Genomic DNA, 27,316 nt, shown 5'->3' with positions numbered 1-27,316 from the left:
AGCTCAGGCACGGCTTCTCTCCTGTGTTCTATGCAGTATAATAATAAGTAGAATCCCATAATGACTGCAGTATTGACATGAAATGTCCAAACCCTCAGTAGCCACTTTTTGCCAAAAGTATTGGCACCCCACCGGGTATACTGGTGACGTCACGTGTAGCCCCGCCCCCAGAATAAGCGAAATCAAAAATGAGCACAATATGGACATGTCATATATCAAAACACTCAGCCCAATGAGGGGAATTGCCCCACGTGTATTTTGGTCACGTCACGTGACGTCACGTGTATAGCCCCGCCCCCAAAATAAGCGAAATCAAAAATTTGCACAACATGGACATGTGACATATCAAAACACTCAGCCCAATGAGGGGAAGTGCCCCACGTGTATTTTGGTAACGTCACGTGACGTCACGTGTAGCCCCGCCCCCCCAAATAAGCGAAATCAAAAATTTGCACAACATGGACATGTGACATATCAAAACACTCAGCACAATGAGGGGAACTGCCCCACGTGTATTTTGGTCACGTCACGTGACGTCACGTGTGGCCCCGCCCCCAAAATAAGCGAAATCAAAAATTAGCACAACATGGACATGTCATATATCAAAACACTCAGCCCAATGAAGGGAAGTGCCTCACGTGTGTTATGGTCACGTCACGTGTCGTCACGTGTCATCACGTGAAAATAAAAAATTTGCACAACATGGACATGTGACATATCAAAACACTCAGCACAATGAGGGGAACTGCCTCATGGGTATTCGGATCATGTCACATGCTCATGTCCGCTCGCCTCCAAAAGTATTGGCACCCTAGCAGTCCAGTAGCTTTCACAATCTTTCTGTCCACTTGCCTCCAAAAGTAACACTAACCCTTATGTCCACTCGCCTCCAAAAAGCACCGGCCTTTGCGAATACTTGCACCGTCAAAGCCAACATCAAAGTTTGTCTCGACGAACTTTACAAATCTAGTTATTATTATTATTATTATTAAGCTTATAACGGATTTCAGAATGTTGGCTTCTACAAAGCCAACATAATGAGCAAAGAGAAGAAACAAACAGGAGAAAACGACAGAAAATGTCCATGGTTTGGGACACCATCAGAGCGTCTGTTTTCAGCAGCAGGAAACATTGCTTCAAAGCGCAGGGCAAGCCTCAGTTCTGAGCATGTTATGTTTACCTTTCTTCGTTGCAATCACATGCTCCTTTAAAGACTTTTAAAGCACACACACGTTGAGAGAGAGACTTTTATATTCTGATTTTTATATAGGTCCAAGTTCCTGTCCATGTTTTTTGCTTCTTAATTACCACAAAGCATTCCAAATTAGACAGTAAAGGTATATATTATTATGCCTGAGTTGTAGATTTATAATCTTTAAGTTCTAAAAGTTAAGTTGCATGACTTAAAGGCAGTATTTTTGCATTATTATTACTATTTATTTTAATGTATGCCTTAGTTTTGATACTTTAAAATAGTAATTTGAAAATAATTTACAAAAAAGTTTATTTTTGATAGAAGATATTGTTGTATGCATTGCATACTATGCATTTAAAAAATAAAACCAATTAATTATTCATTTTAAGAGACCTGTCTTATTTTCTCTTGTATATTTAATATTGCTCTTTAATTAAGCAAAAATACATTTTAGCAGATTACTCGATTAATCGATGAAATTTTTGGTAGAATACTCGATTACTAAAATATTCGATAGCTGCAGCCCTAATTATGTCTACTAAAATAAAAATATACTTGAATAGTTAAACATCAAGTATGATTACAGTAAGAATAACTTGTTACTTTTTCATATTTCTGCAGGTTTTATATTTCAAACAATGTTACTGTACTGTATCAGGTTTGTTTTTTATATTACAGATGCATCTCAGTCTACCTCAGTTTTATTTATGTTTACAAAACGCTGCACATGTTTTAAAACACTTTATTCACCAGAAAGTGAACAGCTAGTGAACTTCCTAGCACTAAACTTGCACTAAATTCTCAGGTTTCTCTATGTTTATATTTAACACTTTGTACTATTTTATTACACTTTATTAAGCATTTCTTACATTTTCTTTCATTTTGCACCTTAAATGTTAAGAGATAAATGTTAAGTGTTCATTGTGACTTTAGACTTATGTTTACATTATAATTATTTGAGTTTTCCTGGTTGTTGACATTTTTTCCTTAATAACTGAAGGGATTACGATAAGAGGAAGGTTAAGTTTAAAATATAAATGCTTAAATGTAATATATTTTTCTCCTGGTCCTTATTTTAAATGGGTCATAAAAAAGCTCAATAATTATCGATATCGACCGATATGAAACACTGATATCGTGATACAGTTTTCGGCCATATCGCCCAGCCCTAATCTGCAGCTAAAGCTAATCTCAAATTCCCATGTTCTTGCAGAACTCTGGTCTGCACTACAATGCAATAATATGTCAGTTGTTTCAATGGTAGACCTTTTTATTCAAATTTTTATACAAATTTATTGCCAGTCACATGAACACTTGACTTTCATAACAGCTTTGACTTTTTTTTGAAAGCCTGAACAGGAATGCATGTCAAAAGAGAAACAGTCCCATAGGCACCCAAATTCAGCACCAACCAGGCTAGTGTACTACATTAGCTGTGAGCTTAGGAACCCGAGTTGACAATCACTGAGGTCTCCCCTAACAGACAGACAGAATTTCCTGATCTTACTCTCAGATACTGAAATGTATGTGTAGCAGAGCTGTGATTATGGAAAGCAAAAAGGGTACACATTTCTTTTCCCTGATTAGTTTAATAAAGTAACTTTATTATTTATATATATATATATATATATATATATATATATATATATATATTATATATATATGCATAGTTGTGTATTATATATAATACACATTATCAAATGTGCAGGGAGAATAATGGTAGCAGTAACTTTAACAAATGTGCAGACTGAGATGAAACAATTCAGTCCAACTATTCTATGAAATAAATGAGACTTGTCTGTGACCACTGGTTACTCATTTAAGAGCATTTCACACTCCTATACCTCTGTCCTGAGGGCAGGAGTGTGAATAAATGTGTTGGGGAGAGTGGGCTTCTTAATGATGGAGGCAGCACTCCTGTGAACTCTGCCTGTGGCCTGTAGAGAGGGCAGTGATAGGCAGATAGCTTGTGTGCTAACTGTTTTATCATCTGTATGAGCTATATATTTGATCTATATTTGAAATATATCCAGTGTTGACTGCTAGACATTTTGCCTTTTACACATGTTGTGTAGGTGCTCTGCAGTATGACATCAGAGTATGCAAATATAACATCAAGAAATGCCAAAGAGCAGTATCTAATTCCCAATAAAATGAGCCTGTTGACATGGCAATCTGAAATATTTTGTACAGATGTTTTGAACGCTGCTCTATTAACTGTTACTGCCTGGAAACATCAATCCTTGCTCACATCTCATGATCTTGACTGAACTGAACATTTTGACAAATATAGATTTAACATTAGTGAACTTTAGTTCTTTGGCATGTTTCCTTGAGATTAAGCATTTTTCCATAGCCCAAATGGAAGTCCAAACCTTTTTTTTTTTTTTTTTTTTTTTTTTTAAGGGATTTCGCTCCCAGCACCTTTGATGTGAACTGGCAGTACAATGGCAATGAAATGAAATGTCATAAAGTTTATAGTCTGATGTTTCAAAGGACCACTTTTTTGATAACGGCATGCATTCACCATGGAATCATTTTGATAAGCTTGTGATGATGTAACAATAATTTCCATCCAGAGTTGCATTAATTCTTTAGCAAGATCTTGTTTTGATGACTGGAGAGTCAGACTGCTAACTAAAGTCTTGTGCACCATGTCCCTTAAATTCATGGTGGGGTTAAGGCATGGATTTCTTATTCAGTACATTCAGGTAGTCAGTTGACCTCGTTTTTTGACACAACATTGCTGAGCCTAGACCTGACCAACTAAAGCAACCCCAGATCAGAGTGCAATCTTTATGCTGCTTAGCAAGCACTGATGTCTTTATTGCTTCAATTACCCTCACTGTTAAGTGCTTTTCTTAATGCTACACAGCTATTTACTGCATCAGTTAGGGTTGAATAACATGTTACCAACTAAAACATATTTTTAAGTTCAATAAATGTCAGTTGGAAGGCTGTTACCTATTTTTTTGGACAGACAGTGTATTGAGAAAATTTGGGAAAATTTGAGTGTGTCATTGATCAGTGCGTTAAATTCATGCTTTAAATAAATAGGTTAGTCTAGGTCAAATTTACTGAGATAATTAGTATCTGAAGGTTGTTTGTTAGTTTCTTTTGATGCTAATGGAGCTAGTAAATACAATGAACACACAGAACTTATAACAAACTGTATTCTTAAATCATGATTTGTCAATATACTATTTAAACAGGAATTGTTTAGGCTGTGCTTTTTTTTTAGGAACTATTGTAGTCGAGAAGTTTTGAATTATTGTAGTTACAGAAATAATAAAATGTAAACTGGTGCAGTTCATTTACTTCAAAATATTTATTTATTTAATCAATTTATTTATTTCAATTTATTACGATTTGTCACACTTGGTAATCTTAAAATGTAAAAATAAATTTTGTATGATTAGTTAAAGAAATTTTGCAATATTACTTATTCTTACACATTAAACTATTCTTTCACATAACACTATTATTTAATATTGCACTTGTAAGTCCAATTTAGTAACTATTTCAAGTTACTAAATCTAGTTACTAGATATGTTTGAATATCTAATTATTGAGTTTAGTGAATTCTTTTCCACTTTAATTATTTCTGCACTTTATGTGTAAAGCATTTACTTAATATTGAACTTGCAGTAAGTACTGTATCCATACTGTTGCTGAACTTTTATACTACTATGTCTTACATATTGCTCTTTGTCAATGTCTAGGGGGCTTTTTACACCTGGTCACTTCATGCATTTTCTGTGATCGGATAGCTATCCGATCGTAAAAAGACCAGGGGTCTCATTTATAAAACTGTGCATAGGATCCCTACTAAAAGTTATGTACGCCCAAAAGCCAAAAATGGCGTACGGCAAAAAAAATTCCGATTTATAAAACCGTGCGTACGCACACCTGTAAGCAATGTTCCCTTTATAAATCACAGATCACCCACAGATGTGCGTACGTGAACCAGCCTCAAATCCCGCCCTGTACACGCCCATTTTTAACCACAAATAGTCAATGCAAATCACTGCGCGGGCACGAGCCACTGTCGCCTGCAGGTTATAATTATATTAAAAACAAAATTGTTACAGTTTCTACTTTTTAATATTGTTAAACTCACCAAGAAGCCAGCCATCACGTACTCCATTTAGTCTGTTCCCTACACTGCTATGTGTCAAGATAAAGGAATCATGTGTTGAACCAGGCCAGCGTGCCACAATATTTGGGAGGGTCATGTTGGAGTCACATATGATTTGCACATTAATAGAATGCACATGCTTTCTATTAACATAAGCATGGTCTAAATGCCCTCCGAAACATTTTCGAGACGGATATATATCCGATCGTTCAAACCACTTCAGGAGGTTGTCTAAATGAATGTGGTTGTTCAAGAGACATACGTCAGCGCTATACTCCTCCCAAACGGACATACATCACTCCCAAGTGATCTTTCACCCAGGTGTCTCGTTGGGACTTAAAATGCACTGCTGACGCCAGCGAAAATGCAGCAAACAGTAAATGCTGTTTTTTGTAACGTAACCGTTCTAACAAGTTTTTTGTCTTCTTTTCAAATATGTTTGCATTTTGGGCGGGAGTAGAAAGATAGGATTGATATCCTATTCGACGCATTTATGTGGCCTAATGCAAATGGAACAGTTTTAACAAATCAGATAGCTATCGGATCAGAGAAAACACATGAAGTGACCAGGTGTAAAAAGGCCCTAGGATGTTATCTTGAAATCCAGGACTGAATTTCAAATAGTTGACATTTGTGGACACCTAATCATATCACAACCAAAAATTGTTTATGTAAAACAGTAGTACAGCATGTCTGTGTATGCTGAAGCAGTACTTACAGTTTCTCTTCACTGGAAAGAAGTGGCCTAGCCCAAACATGTTCTACTATGAAAATGCACTTGTGCAAGTTAGGTCTATGAACACATGGTTTGCCAAGGTGGCGTCAGGTTGGGGTTGAACTCATGTGCCCTGAAAACAGAGGCCTGATCACAACACCACGAAACACGTTTGGGATCAGTTTTAGCATTGAATGTACCTTAGGCACCCAACATCAATTCCTGACCACACTAATGTTCCTGTAGCTAAATGGGCAAATCCCCACAGCAATGCTCCAAATTCTAGTGGAAATTCTTAACAAAAAGTGTGGAGGTTCTAACCACAAAAGTGGTACTAAATCCAGAATGAGGTGTTTGAACATTATATGGGTGTGATGGCCAGGTATGCACAAACTTTAAGTCTTTAATGTTGTTGCTACTATAACGGCCTCCCCTTGATATCCACTAGACTTTGCAATGTTGCAAAAGGCACAGAGTACTGGCAAGTAGCCATCATTTCAAATCCCAAAAGTATTTACAAAGGTCAGGCTTTGTTCAGCCTGGGCAAACCATGTCTTTTTGGACCTCACTTTGTGCATAGTTTCTTTGTCATGTTTCTCCCTGGCTCCTTCAAGTGAAAGGAAATTATAATGCTACAGCATACAAAGACATTCTAGACATTAATGTGCCTCCAATTTTTGTGGCTGGATATCTACATGCTTTTAGCCATAAACATTTTTTGAAATCAGATTAATTCATTATGTTACCTTAGGTACTAAACAGTTCTTGCCCAAATCTAGAAAGCTGATATGAATAACATTTTAAAAATTCAAAATACAAATTTTAATATTACCCGTACAGAATCTGTTGTCTTGTATACCTTCAGAAACTTGAAGATTTGTATGAATGCAGGTGATTTGTGCAAGCATTATAGTCCATGAGTATGAAGTGCATTGCACGGTATAATTTAAAGGGTGTTGTTTTGTGTGTTTCTGTTTTACTAGATGTATATTATGTATGTATTTGTAAGATCAGTAATGTACTATACCTATAGCACTTTCTCAAATCACTGAGAAAAGCATCCTCCTTTATTCAGTTTTCTGTTCCCACATGGTCTCTTATTCACCTTGATTGAAAAACATATGTACTCTTGTGGAAAGGGAATTGTATCAGTATCAGCTGCTCCTTGGAAAATATGTTAGAAGGAACACCTGATACTGATAATATGTTAGAAGGATTTTAGTATATGTCTTTTCTTCATCTCTATACCTCTTCTTCTGCTTCAGTTAATATCTTCTTTTTCAAACTAGCCATTCATCTGATCAACATAAAATTTGAAATATAGCAAGTATGGACATTTAGGTCAGAAACATACTAAAACAATTTTGACTGACGAAAGGGTTTGGTAGTTACAGTTCAGTGAATTTTAGGGCATTGCATGTACTAAAACTGCTGTATCATTTGAATGCAAAGCCAGTTTTTTTGTTGTTTTGTTGTTGTTTTTTTACAAACATTAAAATAAATTAATAGGACACTCTCTGGCCACATCGAACATATCAGTTGGCCTATATGGGGCACTATAATTACTGTAAAAATCATATCTTCTAAAAATTGCCCTTTTTTTCTAGGACAAGGGTCTTCTGTAAACTGTTGTTTTACATCTATGAAGCTGTACGCTGTTGTTGTTAAATACTGAAATGTACAATACTGTACAATGTACATGTAAAATGTACAATGTACAGTCAAAAACTGGTTTCAGTTTGTCAGGGCTTCTGCTGGTCTGCATTTGTTTACCTCTGTGCTAATTTAGCCTCAAACATTCTCGCTCTGTGGCAACAGACCATAGACACATTTGGAACAGGTTTGGGTGGTTTTTCTACTTTTACCTTCTAGTGTTCACCATATCTGCAAATGCTGCACTTTTGTATTAACCATTTGTCGGTTTTATATCACACACACAATCATTACATTTTTACGTACATTTTAAATGTTAGACTTTGCTAATTTCCAAATAATACTTTCTACTAAAGAATGAACATTTCAGTATTTGGAAACTACAGTAAAACTAATAGTTATACTATATTAAAATTAAAGGACAGTTTAACCCAATATTTTTTTAACCCAAGATTTTGAAATTGCTAGTCGGAGGGGCTCTTATAACCTTGTGGAATTGAAGATGATTTTCAATTCAAGTTTATTTGTATAGCGCTTTTTACAATTGGCATTGTCTCAAAGCAGCTTTACAGAACATAAACATAGAACAAAAGCTTAATATAAAGAATAATATAAAAATTAATAGAATGCAAAATTCAAGATTAATATTAGATATATTTAGTTCACAATGTGTATGTATTTATCCCCAATGAGCAAGTCTGAGGTGACTCAGGCAGCAGTGGCAAGGAAAAACTCCCTTAGACGGTAAGGGAAAAAACCTTGAGAGAAACCAGACTCAAAGGCGAGCCCATCCACATACAGTATGGGTGACATTGGATGGTGTGAAAAATCAAATTATTCTGTGCCACAGATGTCTCTCTATTACTTTTTTATATTTAAGTCAATTGATAACATAACATAAATTTAAAGTAGATATACAGTAATACCTTGAGATATGAGTTTAATTCGTTCCATGACTTTGCTCCTATCTCAAATTGCTTGTATCTCAAAACAATTTTCCCCATTTAAATTAATTGAAATCCCATTAATCCGTTCCAGCTCGCAAAATTCCACTCCAGTTGTTTTGTTTGTGTTTTGAATATGAAAAATGTACAGTGCCTGTATTTATAAATGACAAATATTGTATAAAAACATACAGTAATAAAAGAGAATGTTAAAAAAAAAACTGGTTTTACTTTACGGAAGATGCGCATGGAGGTTGAGGGAGGAGTAAACAGGCAGAGGAGTTAGGAAGGAATTACACTTTCGCGTTCATTCACTTACTCGCTACTGTACACTCTTAATGCTACTTTATACTTAAATGGAACTTAACTAAACTTCACTAAAATTAATGAACTTAAATCAAGCATCGCGTTAATTCAGGCAGGCCACGTCGTCAAGCGTGCATCAGCTGTTAATCAGCTGTCCACAACGCGCACCAATCCGGTTACGGCATCCATATTACCCGACCATTTAAATTCCCATTCATAGAGCCGCTCTAGCACTTCGCTGCTGCTGCGATCTAAACTCCCTCCTCCAACTCCAACTCCACCATGCCGGAACCTGTGTTTGTTGTACCAGTTTACGTCATAAATCTCCACATATTTTTCTCTCTCTCTCCCTCTCTCTCTAATTATTTATTTATCCATTCATTCATTTATTACTTTCCAAAAACTCGTAAGCGAGCATATCTAATACTATGCATGATTAGTGGTTCTGTTATACTGCTCTCCCAGCTCTGTCCACGCATGTGCACGGCCGGGCGCGTGGATTTTTGCCCAGAACAGAACCATACCGCCAACACTAACTGTACGCATATCATGTAATAAATTCTCTTTTGACAAAGTGGTCCTGACTCAACTGAAATTCTCTTAACTTAACTGAACTTAATTGCTAGTTTGTCTTCACTTGTTGCACACGTATCTCGAGGTATCACTGTGTGTGTGTGTGTGTGTGTGTATGTATATGTGTATATATGTATATGTGTGTGTGTGTGTGTATGCATGTATGTATGTATGTATATGTGTATATATATATATATATATATATATATATATATATATATATATATATATATATATATATATATATATATATATATATATATACATACATATACACACATACATACATACACTCAGGCCATTCTTAAAAATATTCTTGTTTGCCGTAACCCGACCGACCCTGTCAATTTAGGACCAACTAAACTTTTTTAATTTTTTTGCTTTAAGTCCGACCAACTTGCCGGTTGTAAATTTGCGTTAAGACGTCAGTTTTTTACATTGAAACTTGAAAAAAAAAATATAGACCTACCTATTGACCCTTTTTTTTTTTTTTTTTTTTCCCCACTGTTACTGCAAACCAAAATATTTTTAAGGATGGCCTCATGGAGCACTTTATTAGGAACACTATTAATATTGGTTTGGGTCTCCCTATGCTAATAATAATTTTTCATACCATACTGAAATTGTTGCAAATGTACAAATTGACAGCTGAATCATGGGGAAAAAACGTTTATACATATGTATACACCTCGATCAGAATAGAGAAAATCTGTTGTTGCAGTTGAAAGAGTTGGATATTTCTTTTAACAATCTAGTCAATTTAAAAATAATGATATCTAAATCTGAGTGTGGTGAAGTGTGTTTTGTAAGAAATCAGATCATGTTACACCTTTAAACTTACTTGAAATAATTGTGAGGTCGATGGGCACCAAACTAACATTCTGAGGCAAATGCAGTGTGTTATTAGACCCCGCTTATATCCTCTGTCATCTGAAGCATTTGTAAATGGCTTATCGCTGTGTGTGTAAACATAGCCTGTATTTTTTTCTTTAGTGTTTGCTAAACACTATTTGATATTTTGTATTGTTTGTATGATATGGATATATTTTTAAAAAATTTTGCAAGCCCCACCTGCCTGCCAGGTGTTTCTGTTTCATTGTATCGAACGGGATTGTGGGCAGATAGTAAACCCCATGAGAGTTAGTGGCAGGGCAGATCATTTGAACGAAAAGAAGAGAGAATGTGTCTCCAATGTCTGTTTCAGTCTGAGTGCCTCAAACTTTAGATAGTATCTCATAGTTAGATCTACATAGTTAAATTAGATCTGTATTGGGGTGGTTCAGAATCAATACACCAGTCTCGGTGAAACAAAACTGCTAAATCAAGATGTTCTAAGATGGTAGACTTTGTGCTAGTGGATTTTACACATATTTGCACAATGGCAATATACATTTTATTTGCTCTTTTTATATATATATATATTAATTCATTCAAAAATTATTTGTTATTAATATAATTATTATTGAAAACATTTAAAACCATACCAAGGAAAAATGGTCAGGTTTGAAATGGGTACAGGATAAAGTGGGGGAAAAATCTGTCTCAATGTTCATATTTTATTAGCAACAAGCTAGGCATCTAACTCAGATAAGTAATGTATACTTTCTTTCACAAACGGTGAACTATATAGTTGTTAGCCTTTTACTTTTAACACACGTATATGTCTGTATGTTGATTATCTATAGCTAGTACTTGTGCAAATATTACTAATAAGTATTATAGTACTAATAGTACTAATAAGTATTGCTGGTTATAGGTAAGATGTTTACTTGTTTAATTTTGGTGCTGTGTGCAATTAGATGATTTGATGTTTCTCAAATTTGAAAAGAATACACCAAATTGTCTTCTCAAGTATTGTGGCATTTCATGTCATGAAAGTTATGGTCCACAATTACTCTGTTGAGAAAGAAGTGTTCACTAAGCTGTGCAAAAAGTAGTATTAGCAGCATCTATATGAAATAAAAAAGAAAGGATATTAAAAAACTTTCTCTAAGATATATTCTGAATTTAAAGTACCATTGTTTTTTGCTGTATTTCTCCTTATGACGCTTATGATTGTGTATTCATACTCACTTGAGATTAATTTGCATGGTGTAGAAAGTGCCACTGTCCAGTTTCTAAAATATGAATATTCATCCACATTTTTATTTTTTTTAATAAAAAAAGATTTGTTAATTTATTCATCTTTGGCAAAAGATTTATCCTGGTTAGGGTCACGTGGATATATACAGCACCTGTATCAGGAATATTGGCCATGAGGAAGGAATACAGTCAAGCTTGGGCATTAGGCTTTGACAGTCACACAGAATAGGTTAGGAGCAATTAGAATTAATCATTCCACCTACATGAATGTTTTTGGGAGGTGTTGCAAAACTGGAGAACCCAGAGGAAACTTGCACAGACCCAGGCCATAAATGCATACCTTACCAAGGACAGAAACATGAAACAGTTATCCAGGAGAGGTTTGGTTGAGGAGGACATGGCATGTGATATGCTTAAACAAATTTAAATGGCAGTACTGAACAATTCTGATTTACAGTGTTTTAATTTTTGTTACTCTGTAACATCTCTATTTAAACATTGTTTTAAATTAGTGGCAGCAGTGTATGTGTCTCCTTTAAGTAAGATTATTGAACACACATTGATGTGCACTGTATTGTCTTAGAATGGGCAATACACATGCTGGGAACTATGAATAGCATCTTGGCCCACAACCACCATCACACACAGCAGATATATGGGGTGTTTTTCTTTATTTGTTTCTTTATTTGACATGAATTGCTGTGACATCACCAGGATTTGAACTTTTGATCTCTGGGCAGTAGAGAAAATGCTTTTTTTTTTTTTTGCATCCCTATGTTGTCAGAATAAGCATTGAATGTATGCATTATTTAGAAAAACAAATAATGCAAACAATAATGTATGCATTATTTAGAAAAACATTAATTTTTTTCTCTTATGTACACAGAGACACATTATGTATTGAGCTGGTTCCAGTGTATTGTGGGCCAAAGTTTTGTTTGCTTATGCCTAATATCAAGACACCAACAAAGCGATTTATATGTATGTCCAGATTTATAAAGTTTTTTCATAAGTCCGAGACAGGCCACCCCAGACTGCTACCTCGTTTGGTCAAAGGCTTGGTTTAAATATGGTATCAATGTCAGGCCTTAATATAGAACACACACAGATGAGACAGCTATTTAGTTCCTACATAATTATAGTGGCTCTGTTTAAGTTAAGATTAACCTTGTGTACAGAACCAAGACTTTAAATAAGATTGCATATATGGGTGGACCTGACCAATTAGGGCCCATAATAACCACCAGGGATTTTGAAAAGTTAAAAGTGAAGCCAAACTGTATCTGAGGCGCTCTAGTGGCTGGCTCCAGTACAAGTGTTCTGTCCTATTACTAATGAACATGCACTCACTTTCACAAACAGACTGAAAGTTTTCACTGAGATTACAGCCCAGCAAAATTAATTTAAACATTTTTATAAACTATAGAGTAGAGTTACAGTGGATAGCTTTGCCATTTCTATAGTAAAGCTGGCATAAGGGTGACCTGTTCCATCAGACACTCCGTGAGGAGTTGCAGTACAGAGGACTTGTTATATGTTGCACACATTGATAAACTAACTTGTTAGAGTAACTTTAAAAAAGCATTTAATGGCACAAACCAAAAATAAGTCCCAGTTGGAACCAAATGCACAATAGGAGTATGTAGCAGCATGTTGTCCTCTCAAATATAGTCATTGCCCCAATACACTAAATTCACTCAGCAGAGACAGAGGTTTAACTGGATGTCACTAGCTTTACACTTTTGTTGGTGTATTTGGATAACCAGAATGTGGTGTAGTATGCTTGAAGACTAAACCTTACTTTTTAACATTGTATGTGCATTTGAGTAATATAAATATGTCAAATTCATGGCCAAAGATTTTTTGATGATCCGACAGTGAACAGTGTCCTCTGTTGTAGCATTGTTGCCACGCATGATTTACTTTTCTCAAGCATCCAGACCCTGACATGCTACTGACCTCCTGATTTGGATGTCCAGAGGAAGTATGTTTATGCAGATGCACATTTCAGAATTTAGGAGTGCTTTTGTGTTCGCAAGGCTTTATTATTTTTATGTTTTAGCCTTAATCAAATATTTTAAGTCACCTGTATTTATACAGAACAGTGTATAAAGATTATACACCAAAAGTTCTGCTTTAAGCAGTGTCTGTACAGATAAGTGGACAGGTGTTGTTGTTTTGGTCCGTGTGATCTTTGGGGACTCAAAATGACTTACATAAAGGGCGCTTGTGTACATGTCCATGTTGAGTACTATTAAAGGCCAGTCATTTATCAATCCTAATGCTGCACACTGGAGACTGCTCTGCTGTTGTAAACAGTGAGGATATCCAGCCCACTCGTGTTTGTGTGTGTGCGTGTGCCTGTGTGTGTTTTTGTGCACATTCGTATCTGGCCTGAACAAGCAGGATTACATAACGTTTGTGGCTTTGGTTGGGGGAGGGTTGGTAAGTGAAAGGAAGGTGGAGGAAGGGCATTCTATTATTAGGAGAAAAGCATGGATCTGCAGAGAGAAAGATACAACAAAATATAAAAATATAGATAGATAGATAAGCAGCTGCACAAGGCATTTACACCTTATAGATAGATTTTCTACAAATGGAAATGTTTTATTACTGTAGCTACTCTCCAACATGACCTAAAGGGCACAGCACTCAACTGTCAATAAAAAAAAAAGAAAACAAACCGTAGAGTGACAGCTAAAAACTTAAAAAAAAAATCATTGCAACTGGTTAGCATTTCTGTTCATGAGCCTACTGTACTAAAAACGTTATATATGCATGGTATCCATGACAGAACAGCAGAAAGAAAGCTGCTGTTTTACAAAAAAAAAAAAAAAAAAAGCATTCGTTTCTGCATGGCTAAAATTTGCCACCTTGACATTCCAAAATACCTGAAAAATACTTTGTGGACTGGTTAAACTAAGGTTGAGTTGTTTGGGCAAAAAACAGGCAGTGCATATCAACATGAAAATGTCATTCCAGCAGATTAGTATGGTGGAGGGAGCTGCATGATCTCTGGCTGCTTGCTATTTCAGGGCCTGGACCATTTGCCATCATTTGCGAGAGAACTGAATTCCCAAGAATACCAAGATATCCTACAGGATAATGTCTGTGTGGCAGCTGAAGCTCAGCAGAATTTGGGTGATGCAGCAGGACAATGACTTTAAATCCAGATACAGATTGGCTTAAAAAAAAGAAATCATTTTGGAGTAGCCCTGTTCAGAGCCTGCGGTATGTCTCTACCAGCTTTGCACATCTAGAGAGTGAAATTTTTGCCCATTCTTCTTTGCAAAATAGCTCAAGCTCAGTCAGATTGGATGGCGAGCGTCTGTGAACAGCGATTTTCAAGTCTTGCCACAGATTCTCAATTGGATTTAGGTCTGGACTTTGACTTGGACATTCTAACACATGAATATGCTTTGATCTAAACCACTCCATTGTAGCTCTAACTGTATGTTTAGGGTCATTGTCTTGCTGGAAGGTGAACCTCCACCTCAGTCTCAAGTCTTTTGTGGACTCTAACAGGTTTTCATCTAAGATTGCCCTGTATTTGGCTCCATCCATCTTTCCATCAACTCTGACCAGCTTCCCTGTCCCTGCTGAAGAAAAGGATCCCCACAACATGATGCTGCCACCACCATGTTTCACAGTAGGGATGGTGTGTTCAGGGTGATGTGCAGTGTTAGTTTTCCATCACACAACGTTTTGAATTTTGGCCAAAAAGTTCAATTTTGGTCTCATCTGACCAGAGCACCTTCTTCCACATGCTTGCTGTCTCCCTCACATGGCTTGTCGCAAACTGAAACGGGACTTCTTATGGCTTTCTTTCATCAATGGCTTTCTTTTTGCCACTCCTCCATAAAGACCAGATTTGTGGAGTGCACGACTCAAAACTGAGCTGTGGATCTCTGCAGCTCCTCCAGGGTTACCATGGGCCGCTTGGCTGCTCTTGGCTGCTTCTCTGAATAATGCTTTCCTTGCACGGCCTGTCAGTTTAGGTGGACGGCCATGTCTTGGTAGGCTTGCGGTTGTGCCATACTCTTTCCATTTCCGGATGATGGATTGTACAGTGTTCCGTGAGATATTCAAGGCTTGGGATATTAATTTATAACCTAATCCTGATTTAAACGTCTCCACAACTTTATCCCTGACCTGTCTGGTGTGTTCTTTGGTCTTCATGATGCTGTTTGTTCATTAATGTTCCCTAACACACTTCTGAGGGCTTCACAGAACAGCTGTATTTATACTGAGATTAAATTACACACAGGTGCACTCTATTTACTAATTAGGTGACTTCTGAAGGCAGTGGGTTTCACTGGATGTTAGTTAGGGGTATCAGAGTAAAGGGGGCTGAATACAAATGCACACCACACTTTTCAGATATTTATAAAAAAAAAAAATTGTACACCATTTATAATTTTCATTCCACTTCACAATTATGTGCCACTTTCTTTCAGTCTATTTCATAAAATCCCAATAAAATAATTTTTTCTTTGTGGTTGTAACGTGTCAAAATGTGAAAAAGTTCAGTGGGTATGAATACTTTTGCAAGGCACTGTAATTCCGTATCTGTTAACTGTTAATTTTTTTGGATTATTCTTATTAGGCAGAATACACATCCCTACTCCATAAACCGTCATGATGGATAATCCTATTTGTTCCTCAAATGTTCTGTACAATAATGTGGAGTGTTCTGTATGCTCACACACAGACACACGTGGACTCTGCAGTGCTATCAGCCACAGCTTGTTCTATTTACTCAATCTGCTATCAGCGTATGTGTGTTGCCAGCCCCCTGCTACTTATGTTACTGAGCATTGTGTAAGCAGCATTGTGTGGCGGGTGGGTGTGTATGCACGTGTGTGTGTTGAGATTTTGCATAAATTGGCCAGTATCTTGACATTAAATTTCCCACGATACTGACAGTATTGCATTGCCAAATATGAAACTTGGGGGTTGTTCATTTATAAATGTCCATGCAAGAGTTTTACCAGAGTATATACCAGCCTGAGAAACAAACAGTGTAACTTGGTCTAAACATATATTTTTAGAAACAGTTATTTATTTTTTTGCTTGGTTATCGGTTTGTTGCATCTTATAAGGTTTGTAATAGATTACCAAAAGCACAAGCATATCTCTAATATGTAGTCATTAAAAATTGTATTGTATATGTGTAATTGTAAAACTGCACCAATAGGTTAGCAGCAGATCCTTTACATCACATCCCACATTAAATGTTGGACTTTCTCTTACGTTCCACAAACGATCCCGGGACAATTTTTTGCAGCGTAGCACAGAGCAATATCCTTATGGAAGATGCACTTGGCATGTTTAGTTAGGTGGAACAGATCTACAAAACATCCACATATCTGCCAGGACCAAAGGTTTCCCAGTAGAACATTGCCCAGGGCATCACTGGGAATATCTTATTCCCATCCTGGTGCAGACTTCTACATGATTTGAAAATTTCATTTATCAGATCATCTTTGTTCACCACTCCATGAATCAGTTCTAATGCTCACATTCCAATTTTAGATGCAATTAGTGGTGGGCAGGGGTTATCTTGGGCACTGTTCTGTGGCTACACAACCCAATATGCAGCAAGCTATGATATACTTTCCATCATAGCCAGTATTCATTTTAACAGAAATTTGTGCTACAGTAACTATTCTGCTGGATTGGACCAGACGGGCAAGCCTTCACTCCGAATGCACATCAGTGAGCTTTGGGTGCCCATTACCCTGTCGCAGTTTCACTGGCTATCCTTCTTTGTACTACTTGTGGTAGGTACTAACCACTGAATACTAGGAAAATCCCACAAGACTTTTTATTTTGGATATTCCCTTGCCCAGTCATCTAGACAACTTTATTTAGCCCCTGTCAAAGTCACTCTGATCTTTACCCTTGCCCATTTTTCACACTTCCAACACATCAACTATGAGAGCTGTCTGTTCACTTGATGCCTAATATATCCTGTTGAAAATATAAACTATTGATTGTACTGAGATAATAAGTGTAATTCACTACTGCTTTTTATTTTATGGCTGATCTGTTTAAACCACGTCTGTAGTGGTAGAAATGATACAAAATATCTATACCATAATTTCCATAGTGTTGCATTTGAGGGCAACCAGACATCCATCTGGTTCACCTCCATCCATGCCATCTGCCAAGAATTTTCACAATGTCCTGTTTCTGTTTTCCTTGATTGAAATTGAAATATGAAGTGATTTCTTCATATTTTATTTATACTCCTTGGTCTGTCAACTCTCTTCCCCACCCACCCTCTCTCTCCTCTCTCTCTCTCTGTTTGACCCATTTTAAGTGAAAAAGTACAATATGGGCTTGGCTTGTACAGCAGGATCAAACCAGTTTGTGCTGGTTATGTAGCCATGCAGTTGAGTGCTGGGTGGAGTTGGAACTTCTGCTACAGCCCTCTACAAGTGTGTGTGGGTGTGTGTGTATGTTTGATTTAGGTTTTTGTGTGGATGAAATTTGCTATAACATTTGGAATGTTATTTTGTAGGGACATTTGGCCATTCTGAAAAGTGGTCCAAAAATATTGCAGCTGTGCATTAAGTTGTTTTGCATGGGTTATATATGCAGCTACTTTTGTTTCCTTCCCTCTTATTACATTTTTCATTTGAGCTGAGGCCCAGACAGCAAAGCAGAGAAAAGCTTCAGAGATCAGTGGAGGGGTGGAGAGAGAAAAGCAGATGGGGGATTTCTGATTATGTAACACAGGCATAGCTCAGTGCTCTGTGTGTCCTGTTAGATTGACTGTTTAAACAGTTAATAGCTATGAATATCTACTCTTGGTTTGAGCCTGTAACAAATAAAAAGTCCATAGAATTGTATATGGGAGGATGAATTGGGGATTGTGTTGAAGTGTACAGGAATGAGTTGGAGACAGTGTTGGAGTGTGTTGGGATGACAGGGGCAAGAGACCGTATGAAAGGGCCCTGTAAAACCTGTAGTAAAAACGGACAGTATTCATTCAAAGGACATAGTAACACAAACTCTGCTATTGATTTACTAACATGGATAAACACTTACTGGACAAATAAAGCTTACAATCTGGCTGTGCTGTATGAACATACACCAGTGACTCTGAATCTGGCTGCATGCTTATTGTGATGGAATTTTCCATTACACACAATCGCTTATGTCTGTGCTACAGTGTGTTTTAGGCGAAAGTCATGTAAGAGAGAGTTTGACTGTGTTTTTGTGTGTAACGCATAAGAGGGGACAGTGTGCCTGTAGAAGGAAGGAGGAAGTCTTTGCTAAAAATGATCACATAAAGCGACAGATACCTACCTTTAGGCCTGCATGTTTTGGTAGGTGTAAAAAAAAAAAAATCTCTAACATCAAGTAAGTGTTCAGAAAACAAGGATGCAGGATGTGCTATAAAGCCTAGATTCTAACACTCAGTAAATGTGTTCTATGTGAATATGCTCATCCTCAATTTTGACTGAACTAGGCCAAATATTAAATCCTCATAGATTTATGATGCAGTACAAGATGCAGGAAAATCTTCTATAGTATGAAGAATACTAAATTCACATACAGAGCTCTAAGAGGTAACGTTATAATTTCTATAGTAGTAACATGCACAGGACATTGTATGGTAAACATTCCACAAGAATAGATTTTTAAAAATCTTCATTATGGTGATGTTTCTGACAAGAGGATTGTTTACCTGTCATGGAAAGAGCATTTTGTAACAGTAATTAGCTCAATCTATAACTTGTTTCCCCAATGTTACATATAAATGTTCCTCAACATTATACGTAATTATTAACAGACATGTACATTCTTTAACTAATAAAAATGTTGGCAAATTCAGATGCTATATGTCAGGCCATTGCAAACCACTCTGTGACCAGATTTTTTTTATTCACATAACAGTGTGAATTGTGACAGAAGAATTGTAAATCAAGAATGAATGTTATGGTGCCATTTATAAGTAAATAAATATATTATATAAAACAATTATTGATATATATATATATTGTTATATATTATCAATGTATTAATACAGCTTAATAAAGCTTGCCACTTCAGTGGTTTGAGCACAGAATTGGAACCTCTTAAGCTCTTAATTAACCCCCCCCTCTTTCCCTCTCTCTCCCTCTCTCTCGCTCTCTCTTTCTCCCTTTCTCTCTCTCACACTCTCTCTCTTGTGTATATATATCCATAGGAAGCCCTCAGGCCATGCTGATAAGGAGGTGATGGCAGCTACTGTCTTGACCACTCTGTCCACAAGCCCTCTGGTGCTCAACCCTTCCCTTGGTGCCTCAGGTAACCCCCCTGAATTAATCACTGAAAGTTCAAGACGATTGCGTCTAGCATTTGTTTTTGTTTTTTTTATACCATGAACAGTACAACAACAGAAAATTGTTGGAATAATGACCATGAGATGCTTGTTGTTGGGTCCCAGTTTCAGGTGTTATGTCATGCGATATTGAAAATCAGCAGAACCTAAGTTATGTGGTTTAAAAAAAAAAAAAAAAAAAAAAAAAACAGGCTTAAATTGTATAACACAAATAGAGTTTTCAGAGAGATTCAGTTCATGGACAGATGTCTTGCCATTTTCATTTAGAGATCACTGGTATAACTCTGAATTCATTGTTGCATCAATGATGGCAAGCTGTCCTGCCACAATGAATTCAGAATTATACCAGTGATCTCTAAATGAAAATGGCAAGACATTGTGCTCATGAAGATCATGTGGACAAGCCAGAGAACTATTGGAAAATGAGAAACATTATAAAACAAAAAGTCTCATTCCTCCACAAATTATTTTTCCAATAGTTCTCTGGCTTGTCCACATGATCTTCAAGAGCACAATGTTCTTATTGGAGACTAGTGGCTTTCTCCTTGCAACTCTGGCTTGCACACCAAGATTGTACAGTGTTCACCTGATGACAGACTCATGAACATTAACATAAGTCAAAGTAAAAGATGCCTTTAGTTGCTTAGAAGTTAAACTGTATTCCTTTCTGATCCAAAAGACTATTACTTGGCTTGCTTTTGGAGTGATCTTTGTTGGTTGACCACTTCTGGGAATGTACCCATGGTCTTAAATTTCCTCCATTTGTACAGAATCTATATGACTGAGTCCAAACTCTTAAGAGAGCATTTTTGTAACCTTTTCCAGCCTGATGAGAAACAATAACTCTCTTTCTGAAGTCCTCAGATTCTCCATTATTTTTGCAATGATCCCCTTCCACAAACACGCGTCATGAACATGAGACTTTGATTTGATCTCTGTTCTTTATACAAAATAGGACACTCATGGAGACCTGATTATCTCATAAAGTTTCACATTCATTTGCCTCTCAAAGATATATAATATTGGAACATTTTCCTGAATAAAAAAAATTACCAAGTATAATGTATTTGTCTGATCTGTTTGATGGGGTTCACTTTGTCTGCATTTAGGACTTGTGTGAAAATCTGATGATGTTTTGGGTCATATTTATGCAGAAATATAAAATTTTCTAAAGGGTTCACAAACTTTCAACTGTTACTGTAGATAAATAGCAGTAGCAGTGGTGGATGACATGATGTCAGCTGGTCCTTTTGTGGCAGTTCATCTTCATCGCAAAGAGGGACTTTGCAATTAATTGCAATAGGCAAATTGCTATCATAAAACTGAAGCAGCAGACTATGAAAATTAATATTTGTTTCATTCTCAAAACTTTAGGCCACTACTGAAGAATACAGGGTATAAACGAGTGGGAAAGTGGGAATCTAACTGTGACAAAGCATACTTACATAATTGTCTAAAAACTTAAATCATGGCCTTTTTTCAGCCTTGTTAAATTTGGCCTGTGTGTACCTCAAACATGATTGGAAAAAAGCCTGTAGTAATTGATTCAATTACTTCAATTAAAAAGTTTTCACACTATCTGAAATTCACTGCTTATTTGTAGCTTAGCCATCTGAAGAGTAGTTTATGTAATATGCTGTGCACTTCGGTTTCTACTGAGGTCAGTTTTTTAGCGGTCTAAAATGTGGTTTAATGCCCGTGTGCTGCACCTTTTCGACTCAGAAGCATGTCATGTGCTTGCAGTGGAATTTGTAATGAGGAAATATACTAAATAATTTGTGTTGTTGTCTGTAGACTTAAACTGTTAAGCATGAGATGCCCATGCAATTCAGGAGGAATGTCAGACAGTAGTAACAGTGGTGATGAATGTACAATGTATTGACATCAGTGGTTCAGTTTTGTGTTAAATTGCTTAATGAAGTAAAGGCTATCTGGCTACATCTTATATCGTGCCTTTAGTGTAGCACCTGCTAAAATTTCTGCTATCTATGTATCTCGAAACAAGTGGATACTGAATGCAAAGCTCTCTGGGCCCTACTAGCAGGTGGAGTATCTGAAACATCCTGCAGGGGATGGAAGGAGAGTCTGTCAGCCAGCTACAGCAGCTCCACCAGTGGCAACTGGAGCTGGGATGCCAGCGACCAGTCAGTGCCCTCCACACCATCCCCACCCCTATCCACCGATGTCAGCAAGAACTTCCTGATCTACTCACAGGGGGAGGACAACATTGAGGAGGCAGAGAGCACCCACTTTCTGTTTGAGGACCCAATTCCTCGAAAACGGAAGGTAGGAGAGCTATTCTAATTAAGTCGTGTAAACCAGGTGCATTTTTTTCCCGTGGGGATTGAAGGCTAGCTTGTCTGGTGTGCTGGCTATGATAGAAAGGTGGCAGGGCACACAGTGCTTTTGCAGTTTGCTGTGTATGGCACTTCCTAGCCAGAGTCTGGTCAGAGTAGCCATCTACTCATGGGAATCTATCTCATCTCAACACTCAAATAACACCATAGTCCAACACAGACATGTCCATCAGACATGTCTGTGTTGGATTATGGTGTTATTTGATTATGATGTTATTATATACTTCCTTTTTCTAGTCATCCATATAAAAAATGTGTTTGGGGAAATCATAGTTTGCAGTATAACTCTTTTATAGTCTATGATAAAGATTTTTTTCCCCCTGAATGCTTAGCTTAATAATGTGTTTAGTAATTATTAATTGATCGACCAAGTGAAACCAGTTTTTGTTTTGTTCTTTTTTTTACTCTTGAAATATAACTCAGATATACACCAACACACTATGACTAGTGCAAGCCAGGACTTGTTTCTGTGTGAAAAGAGGGGAATTAACTTCTGTCTTTCCTCTTTCTGGTCAGCTGGAAAAAAATAAGTGAATGATGATGGTTTTTGTAATCATAATCATTAATGTTTGTGTCATATTTTTAAAATATATTGTGTATAACCTTGAATAGTCAAGAAGCTTAAAAGCTGTGGTCTAAAAGGAAATGTGTTTTGCATACAGGGATAATCAAATGCTCTCATAATGATTAACAATGACTGACTAAACAAAATTCTCTTTCTCTCTCTCTCTCTTGCTTGGTCTCTCTATCCCCTTTTTTTAGTTTTAGTTTTAGTTGTCTCAAAAAATAAAACTATATAAATTATGTTAATATAAACTCTTTGTCAATGTAATGATTAGAAAAAAAATACTGAAATGGGTCCACAATATGATAAGTAGTAGACTATAGTATTTATATAAGTTTGTTCATCCATAGAAACAGAAACTTGTACCTTTGTCATCTGAGATCATCCACACCTATGGGGGAGGAGAAAAAAGAAACGTAGAACACTAGGATAAATTAACAGTTTCAGTGGATTAAGGAAATTGTGTATGATCATTCATAGTCTGATCATGGAGTCTTAGGCACTTTTCTGTTTCTCTTTGTTTGTGGTTTAGAACTCCATGAAGGTGATGTTCAAATGTTTGTGGAAGAATTGTGAAAAGGTCCTTAGCACTTCCTCAGGGATCCAGCGGCACATCCGCACCATACACCTGGGGTATGTATGCATTAGTGAGCTGACCCACCAGAATTGACCTGAAATAGGGGAGGGTCCCTATGCTATTTCTCCTATACAAACCACTTAAATGATTGATATGTTTCTTAGTGAATAAATTGTCCTTTTTGAATTAGAAGAGTCACTTGTCCCTTTGTGATGAAACCTGAGTGTGCTATCTGCTTACACATATTCATTAAGGAAAGCAGAAGCTAGAAAACATTCTTTGTGGACTAGGCAGCATGTTTTTATAGCCCCAGTTGCTACCCAGGTTTTCCTATTCAGTTATCAAGTGCTCATTTTACAGTGTGGTGTCCACTGCCCCCTTCTGACTGATAAAATATTTGGCTAAAAATTTTGCAAGAGTCTTGCATCAACAGGAAGGATACTTTAACTAAACTTTTGCTGTACATGTCTGAGTGGCTAGTATTATTGCATGTATTGTTAGTAACAATCTAGCTAACAGATAAATCTAAAACACCTGGTAGTGTGGTGAGTGATATACATTTAACCAAGTACAGTGCTTGTATATTAACTGATTTAAAAATACATTACACTTTACACCCTACTAAAGTGTTCGTGGATATGTAGAATGGATATCAGTCTGTAACTGGTCAAGGAACGTAAATGAGAAGACTACTAAGAGTTGACAAGCTAAAATTTGTTGTTGAGGGGATATTTTCTTTTTCTTTTTTTTTCTTTTTACTGGTTGTCAACAGGGAATTTCTCGAATGCAGCATTAGCTTTACAAAATACAACTACTGCTTCTACATTAACTGTTTGCTGATTAGCTTTTCTAACTTAGATATTTAGGTAAACTTTTATGATGCCTTTGATCAAGCAGCAGCTTGTAATGGCTTGGCCAACAACCTGTAAAAAACACCAAAACAGCCCCTTAACTTGAAATTTCAGCTTGTCAACTTTCCAGTAGTCTCCTCCACTAACAGTTCATGCTTTCATCCATTTATTTTTGTAACATGTCAAGGTGGCGCAAGACACCACAAATACAGAATTAGTGCTATGCTACATTTAGGTTGTTGGCTAGTTATGTTAGTCTCACTGTTACTAAGTCATAAATTTGAAATAAACAAAGCTTGGTCTTTCAGCATTTATGTGGCTAATAATGTTGTCCCAGAAGCCACTACTTCTAATACTGTATTTTTTTCACATCATCTCTGTGTTTTCACTGTGTCTGAGCGTAGGCGGAATGGAGATTCTGACCACAGTGATGGTGAGGAGGACTTCTACTACTCAGAGATTGAGGTGAACATGGACAGTCTAACCGAAGGCCTGTCAAACCTCACACCGACCTCACCCACCACCATTGGCCCCCCTCCTGTCTTTCCACTTGGCAGTGACCTGGCGCGATCCAAGTCTGCCACTGTAGTCAACAGTCCGCTCAGCCAGTCAGCTCCCTCCACACTGTGCCATATCCGTACTGACCATGCCTACCAGGTAGCACCTCTCTCCTTCACATTTAGAAAAATCTGGTTATAGCTCAACGTTAAGAGTGTGAACATGTTGGTCATAATCAGTCATAAACAACAGTACATGTCCAACACCAAAAAAGACATTCTTACATTTTGGCATGTTGTGTTCTAGGCCACTGCTCCTGTCAGCATTCCTACCGTGTCCTCTGAGCCTTTGCACAGCCACAGTGCAATCAGTGTTTCCTGGCAATCACCTTCCATTATCTTTAAAAGCCAACCAGTAAGAAAGCATGTATTTTTTCCTTTCTTTTAAAAACTGCTTATAAATCTCCAATGTATTACTAGAATGTTTAATTCCAATTTTTTTGTTTGCCCCTTTTATGGACAGTTGTCCAAAAAATCACAAGCAGTATACAGCATAGGCCAAGAAAACTGTTGCCAAACCCCAATCATGAAGGTATTGGAGCAATTCTAATAGCATATGATAAGCTATAACAGATCATATCAAATGCAAACTCTGAACAGAGAACTGAGAATAAACTGAATCAAAGCACAACCTGAATTCTTACTGTATAGGGTTAGGTTTAGTATACAAAGTAAATAATTATTTCTTTATGAATCTCCAGAATTAGAGGTTCAAATAAGATTTTATTGTAGAATACATTCTATGAGTATAGAAAAACTGAACACTGAATAATGTATTTTTCTGTAAATATTGCTGGGCTATACATAGTGAGCTTCATATTTGGGCCATATTTAAGTTTTACTTCTTGCAGGGTGCTCATGTTGGCATTTTGAGCACTGGGGAGAAGAGACAGCCTGTCACACATGCCATCAGCAAGACGCATACCACCACCATATCTACACCAAAACCCAGCACTGGAACCAGGTACAATGAGGCAGTGTGTGTATATTTAGCCATCTTTTAGTGAAAAATTTAAAATGTGAGTATTTAATGAAGCCATTAATTCTTACTCTAATTCATATTACCCAGAAAACCCAGGGGAGAAGCAAAGAAATGTCGCAAAGTGTATGGAATGGAGAAGAAAGATCTGTGGTGCACAGCATGCCGCTGGAAAAAAGCTTGTCAACGCTTTACTGACTGATTTTACCCTTTTCTTACAAACATAACAGCTCTTCTAACACCAGTGTCTGAAACACTGATTCATTGTTGACCCCCTCTTGTGCACAGATTCCATTTGCTGAGGACTCTCACAGTTGGGTAAGGGGCTTTTCTATTAAGTGAGCTGTTTTGTGTCCTCCACATGACAGTGAACAGTGGAATACATTTAGCTCTTGTGAAACATTGGGGAAAAAAGTTACAAAAAATACAGAATGCATTAGCTTTTGCAGCACTACTCTGGAGCAAGATTGTTTTTTTTCTTCTCAGTCACAAAAAAATTCTGAACAATACAAGGTATACACAAACATAATGGATATACACACTTTTGTTAAAGTGGCATTTTTTGTGATGTAAAAAATGCAACCAAAATCAATCATGTTACAGCTTTTGTGAAATTGCAGCCTGTAAAAATTTTGTGAAAAACAATCAGAACCCATTTAAAAAGTTACAATAGCATATTTGCATAAGTGGGCACACCCCTAAAATATTGCTTTGTAGCCAATACATGAATGAGAGATTCATAATATGCAAAGATTAATCAGTAATCAAATATTACTGCAGCTCCTTTAATGTTTTGGTAAATTGTTTTCTTGTACAAAATGTTGACGGGATGTCCTGTTCTTAGTGATGTCACTGTGGTGCTTTATTTTCTTTATTTGTTGTTGTTGACCTTTATGGTGTTTTATATTACATCTAACATTTTGGAAATCTTTTTATATTATTTCCTTTTATCCCTCTCCTAAGTGATCAACAAGTAGACACCATGCATGCATTGTAAGCTCTTTCTGTACTATGGCTTCAGCAGTCAGATGAATGATATGAAGAAAATACTACATAAACAGCTGATCTTTATTTGGGGTTATAATTTCATGAGACAGAATGCGATTAGAGGATTCTGAACACAGCCACATGCCCAGTTTTAAATGGATGTGCACACTTATGCAACCAGGTTATTGTTTTTATTTATCTTTTTTATTTTGTCCTAGTTTCTTAGTTTCTTCACTTTTTATATGTTGTAATTTCAAAGTTATGGTGGGAAAATGGCTGATAAATATCTTGATTTAATTTTTTTTTACATCACAAAAACCTGCCTTTTTATGGAGTTTGTAAACTTTATATCGATTGTATATCCAGTCCATTTTATTGTCAGCTGTTTAAGTAGAGCTAAACTTTATGCATTTTGTCTAAACTCTGAATTTTTTTTTTAACCTATCAAATTAATTTCTTTAACCAAAGGTGAAGAATTTCAACCAGAATATGTCCAGAATTT

General features: G+C 36.6%; 1 protein-coding gene across 2 annotated transcripts in view; it reads left to right on the top strand.

Annotated features, from left to right (window-relative positions):
* slc2a4rg (SLC2A4 regulator) overlaps positions 1–26,278 on the top strand; it is a 37,410-nt gene extending 11,132 nt beyond the window's left edge. Inside the window, exons 3-10 of one of the 2 annotated variants that reach the window (XM_060893468.1) lie at positions 19,807–19,907; positions 21,983–22,227; positions 23,396–23,496; positions 24,696–24,948; positions 25,096–25,203; positions 25,312–25,380; positions 25,700–25,812; positions 25,918–26,278. In XM_060893468.1, coding sequence (XP_060749451.1) covers positions 19,807–19,907; positions 21,983–22,227; positions 23,396–23,496; positions 24,696–24,948; positions 25,096–25,203; positions 25,312–25,380; positions 25,700–25,812; positions 25,918–26,029 — 1,102 coding nt within the window. In that variant the 3' untranslated portion in view covers positions 26,030–26,278. The remainder of the gene's footprint in view (positions 1–19,806; positions 19,908–21,982; positions 22,228–23,395; positions 23,497–24,695; positions 24,949–25,095; positions 25,204–25,311; positions 25,381–25,699; positions 25,813–25,917) is intronic. The other variant, XM_060893469.1, reaches the window with a different exon arrangement.
* The last annotated feature ends 1,038 nt before the right edge of the window (positions 26,279–27,316 follow it).

This window comes from Tachysurus vachellii, chromosome 19 (assembly GCF_030014155.1).
Source record: "Tachysurus vachellii isolate PV-2020 chromosome 19, HZAU_Pvac_v1, whole genome shotgun sequence".
NCBI lineage: Eukaryota > Metazoa > Chordata > Actinopteri > Siluriformes > Bagridae > Tachysurus > Tachysurus vachellii.
The sequence above is the reverse complement of the archived record's forward strand: the minus strand, read 5'-3'. Positions and strand labels throughout refer to the sequence as shown.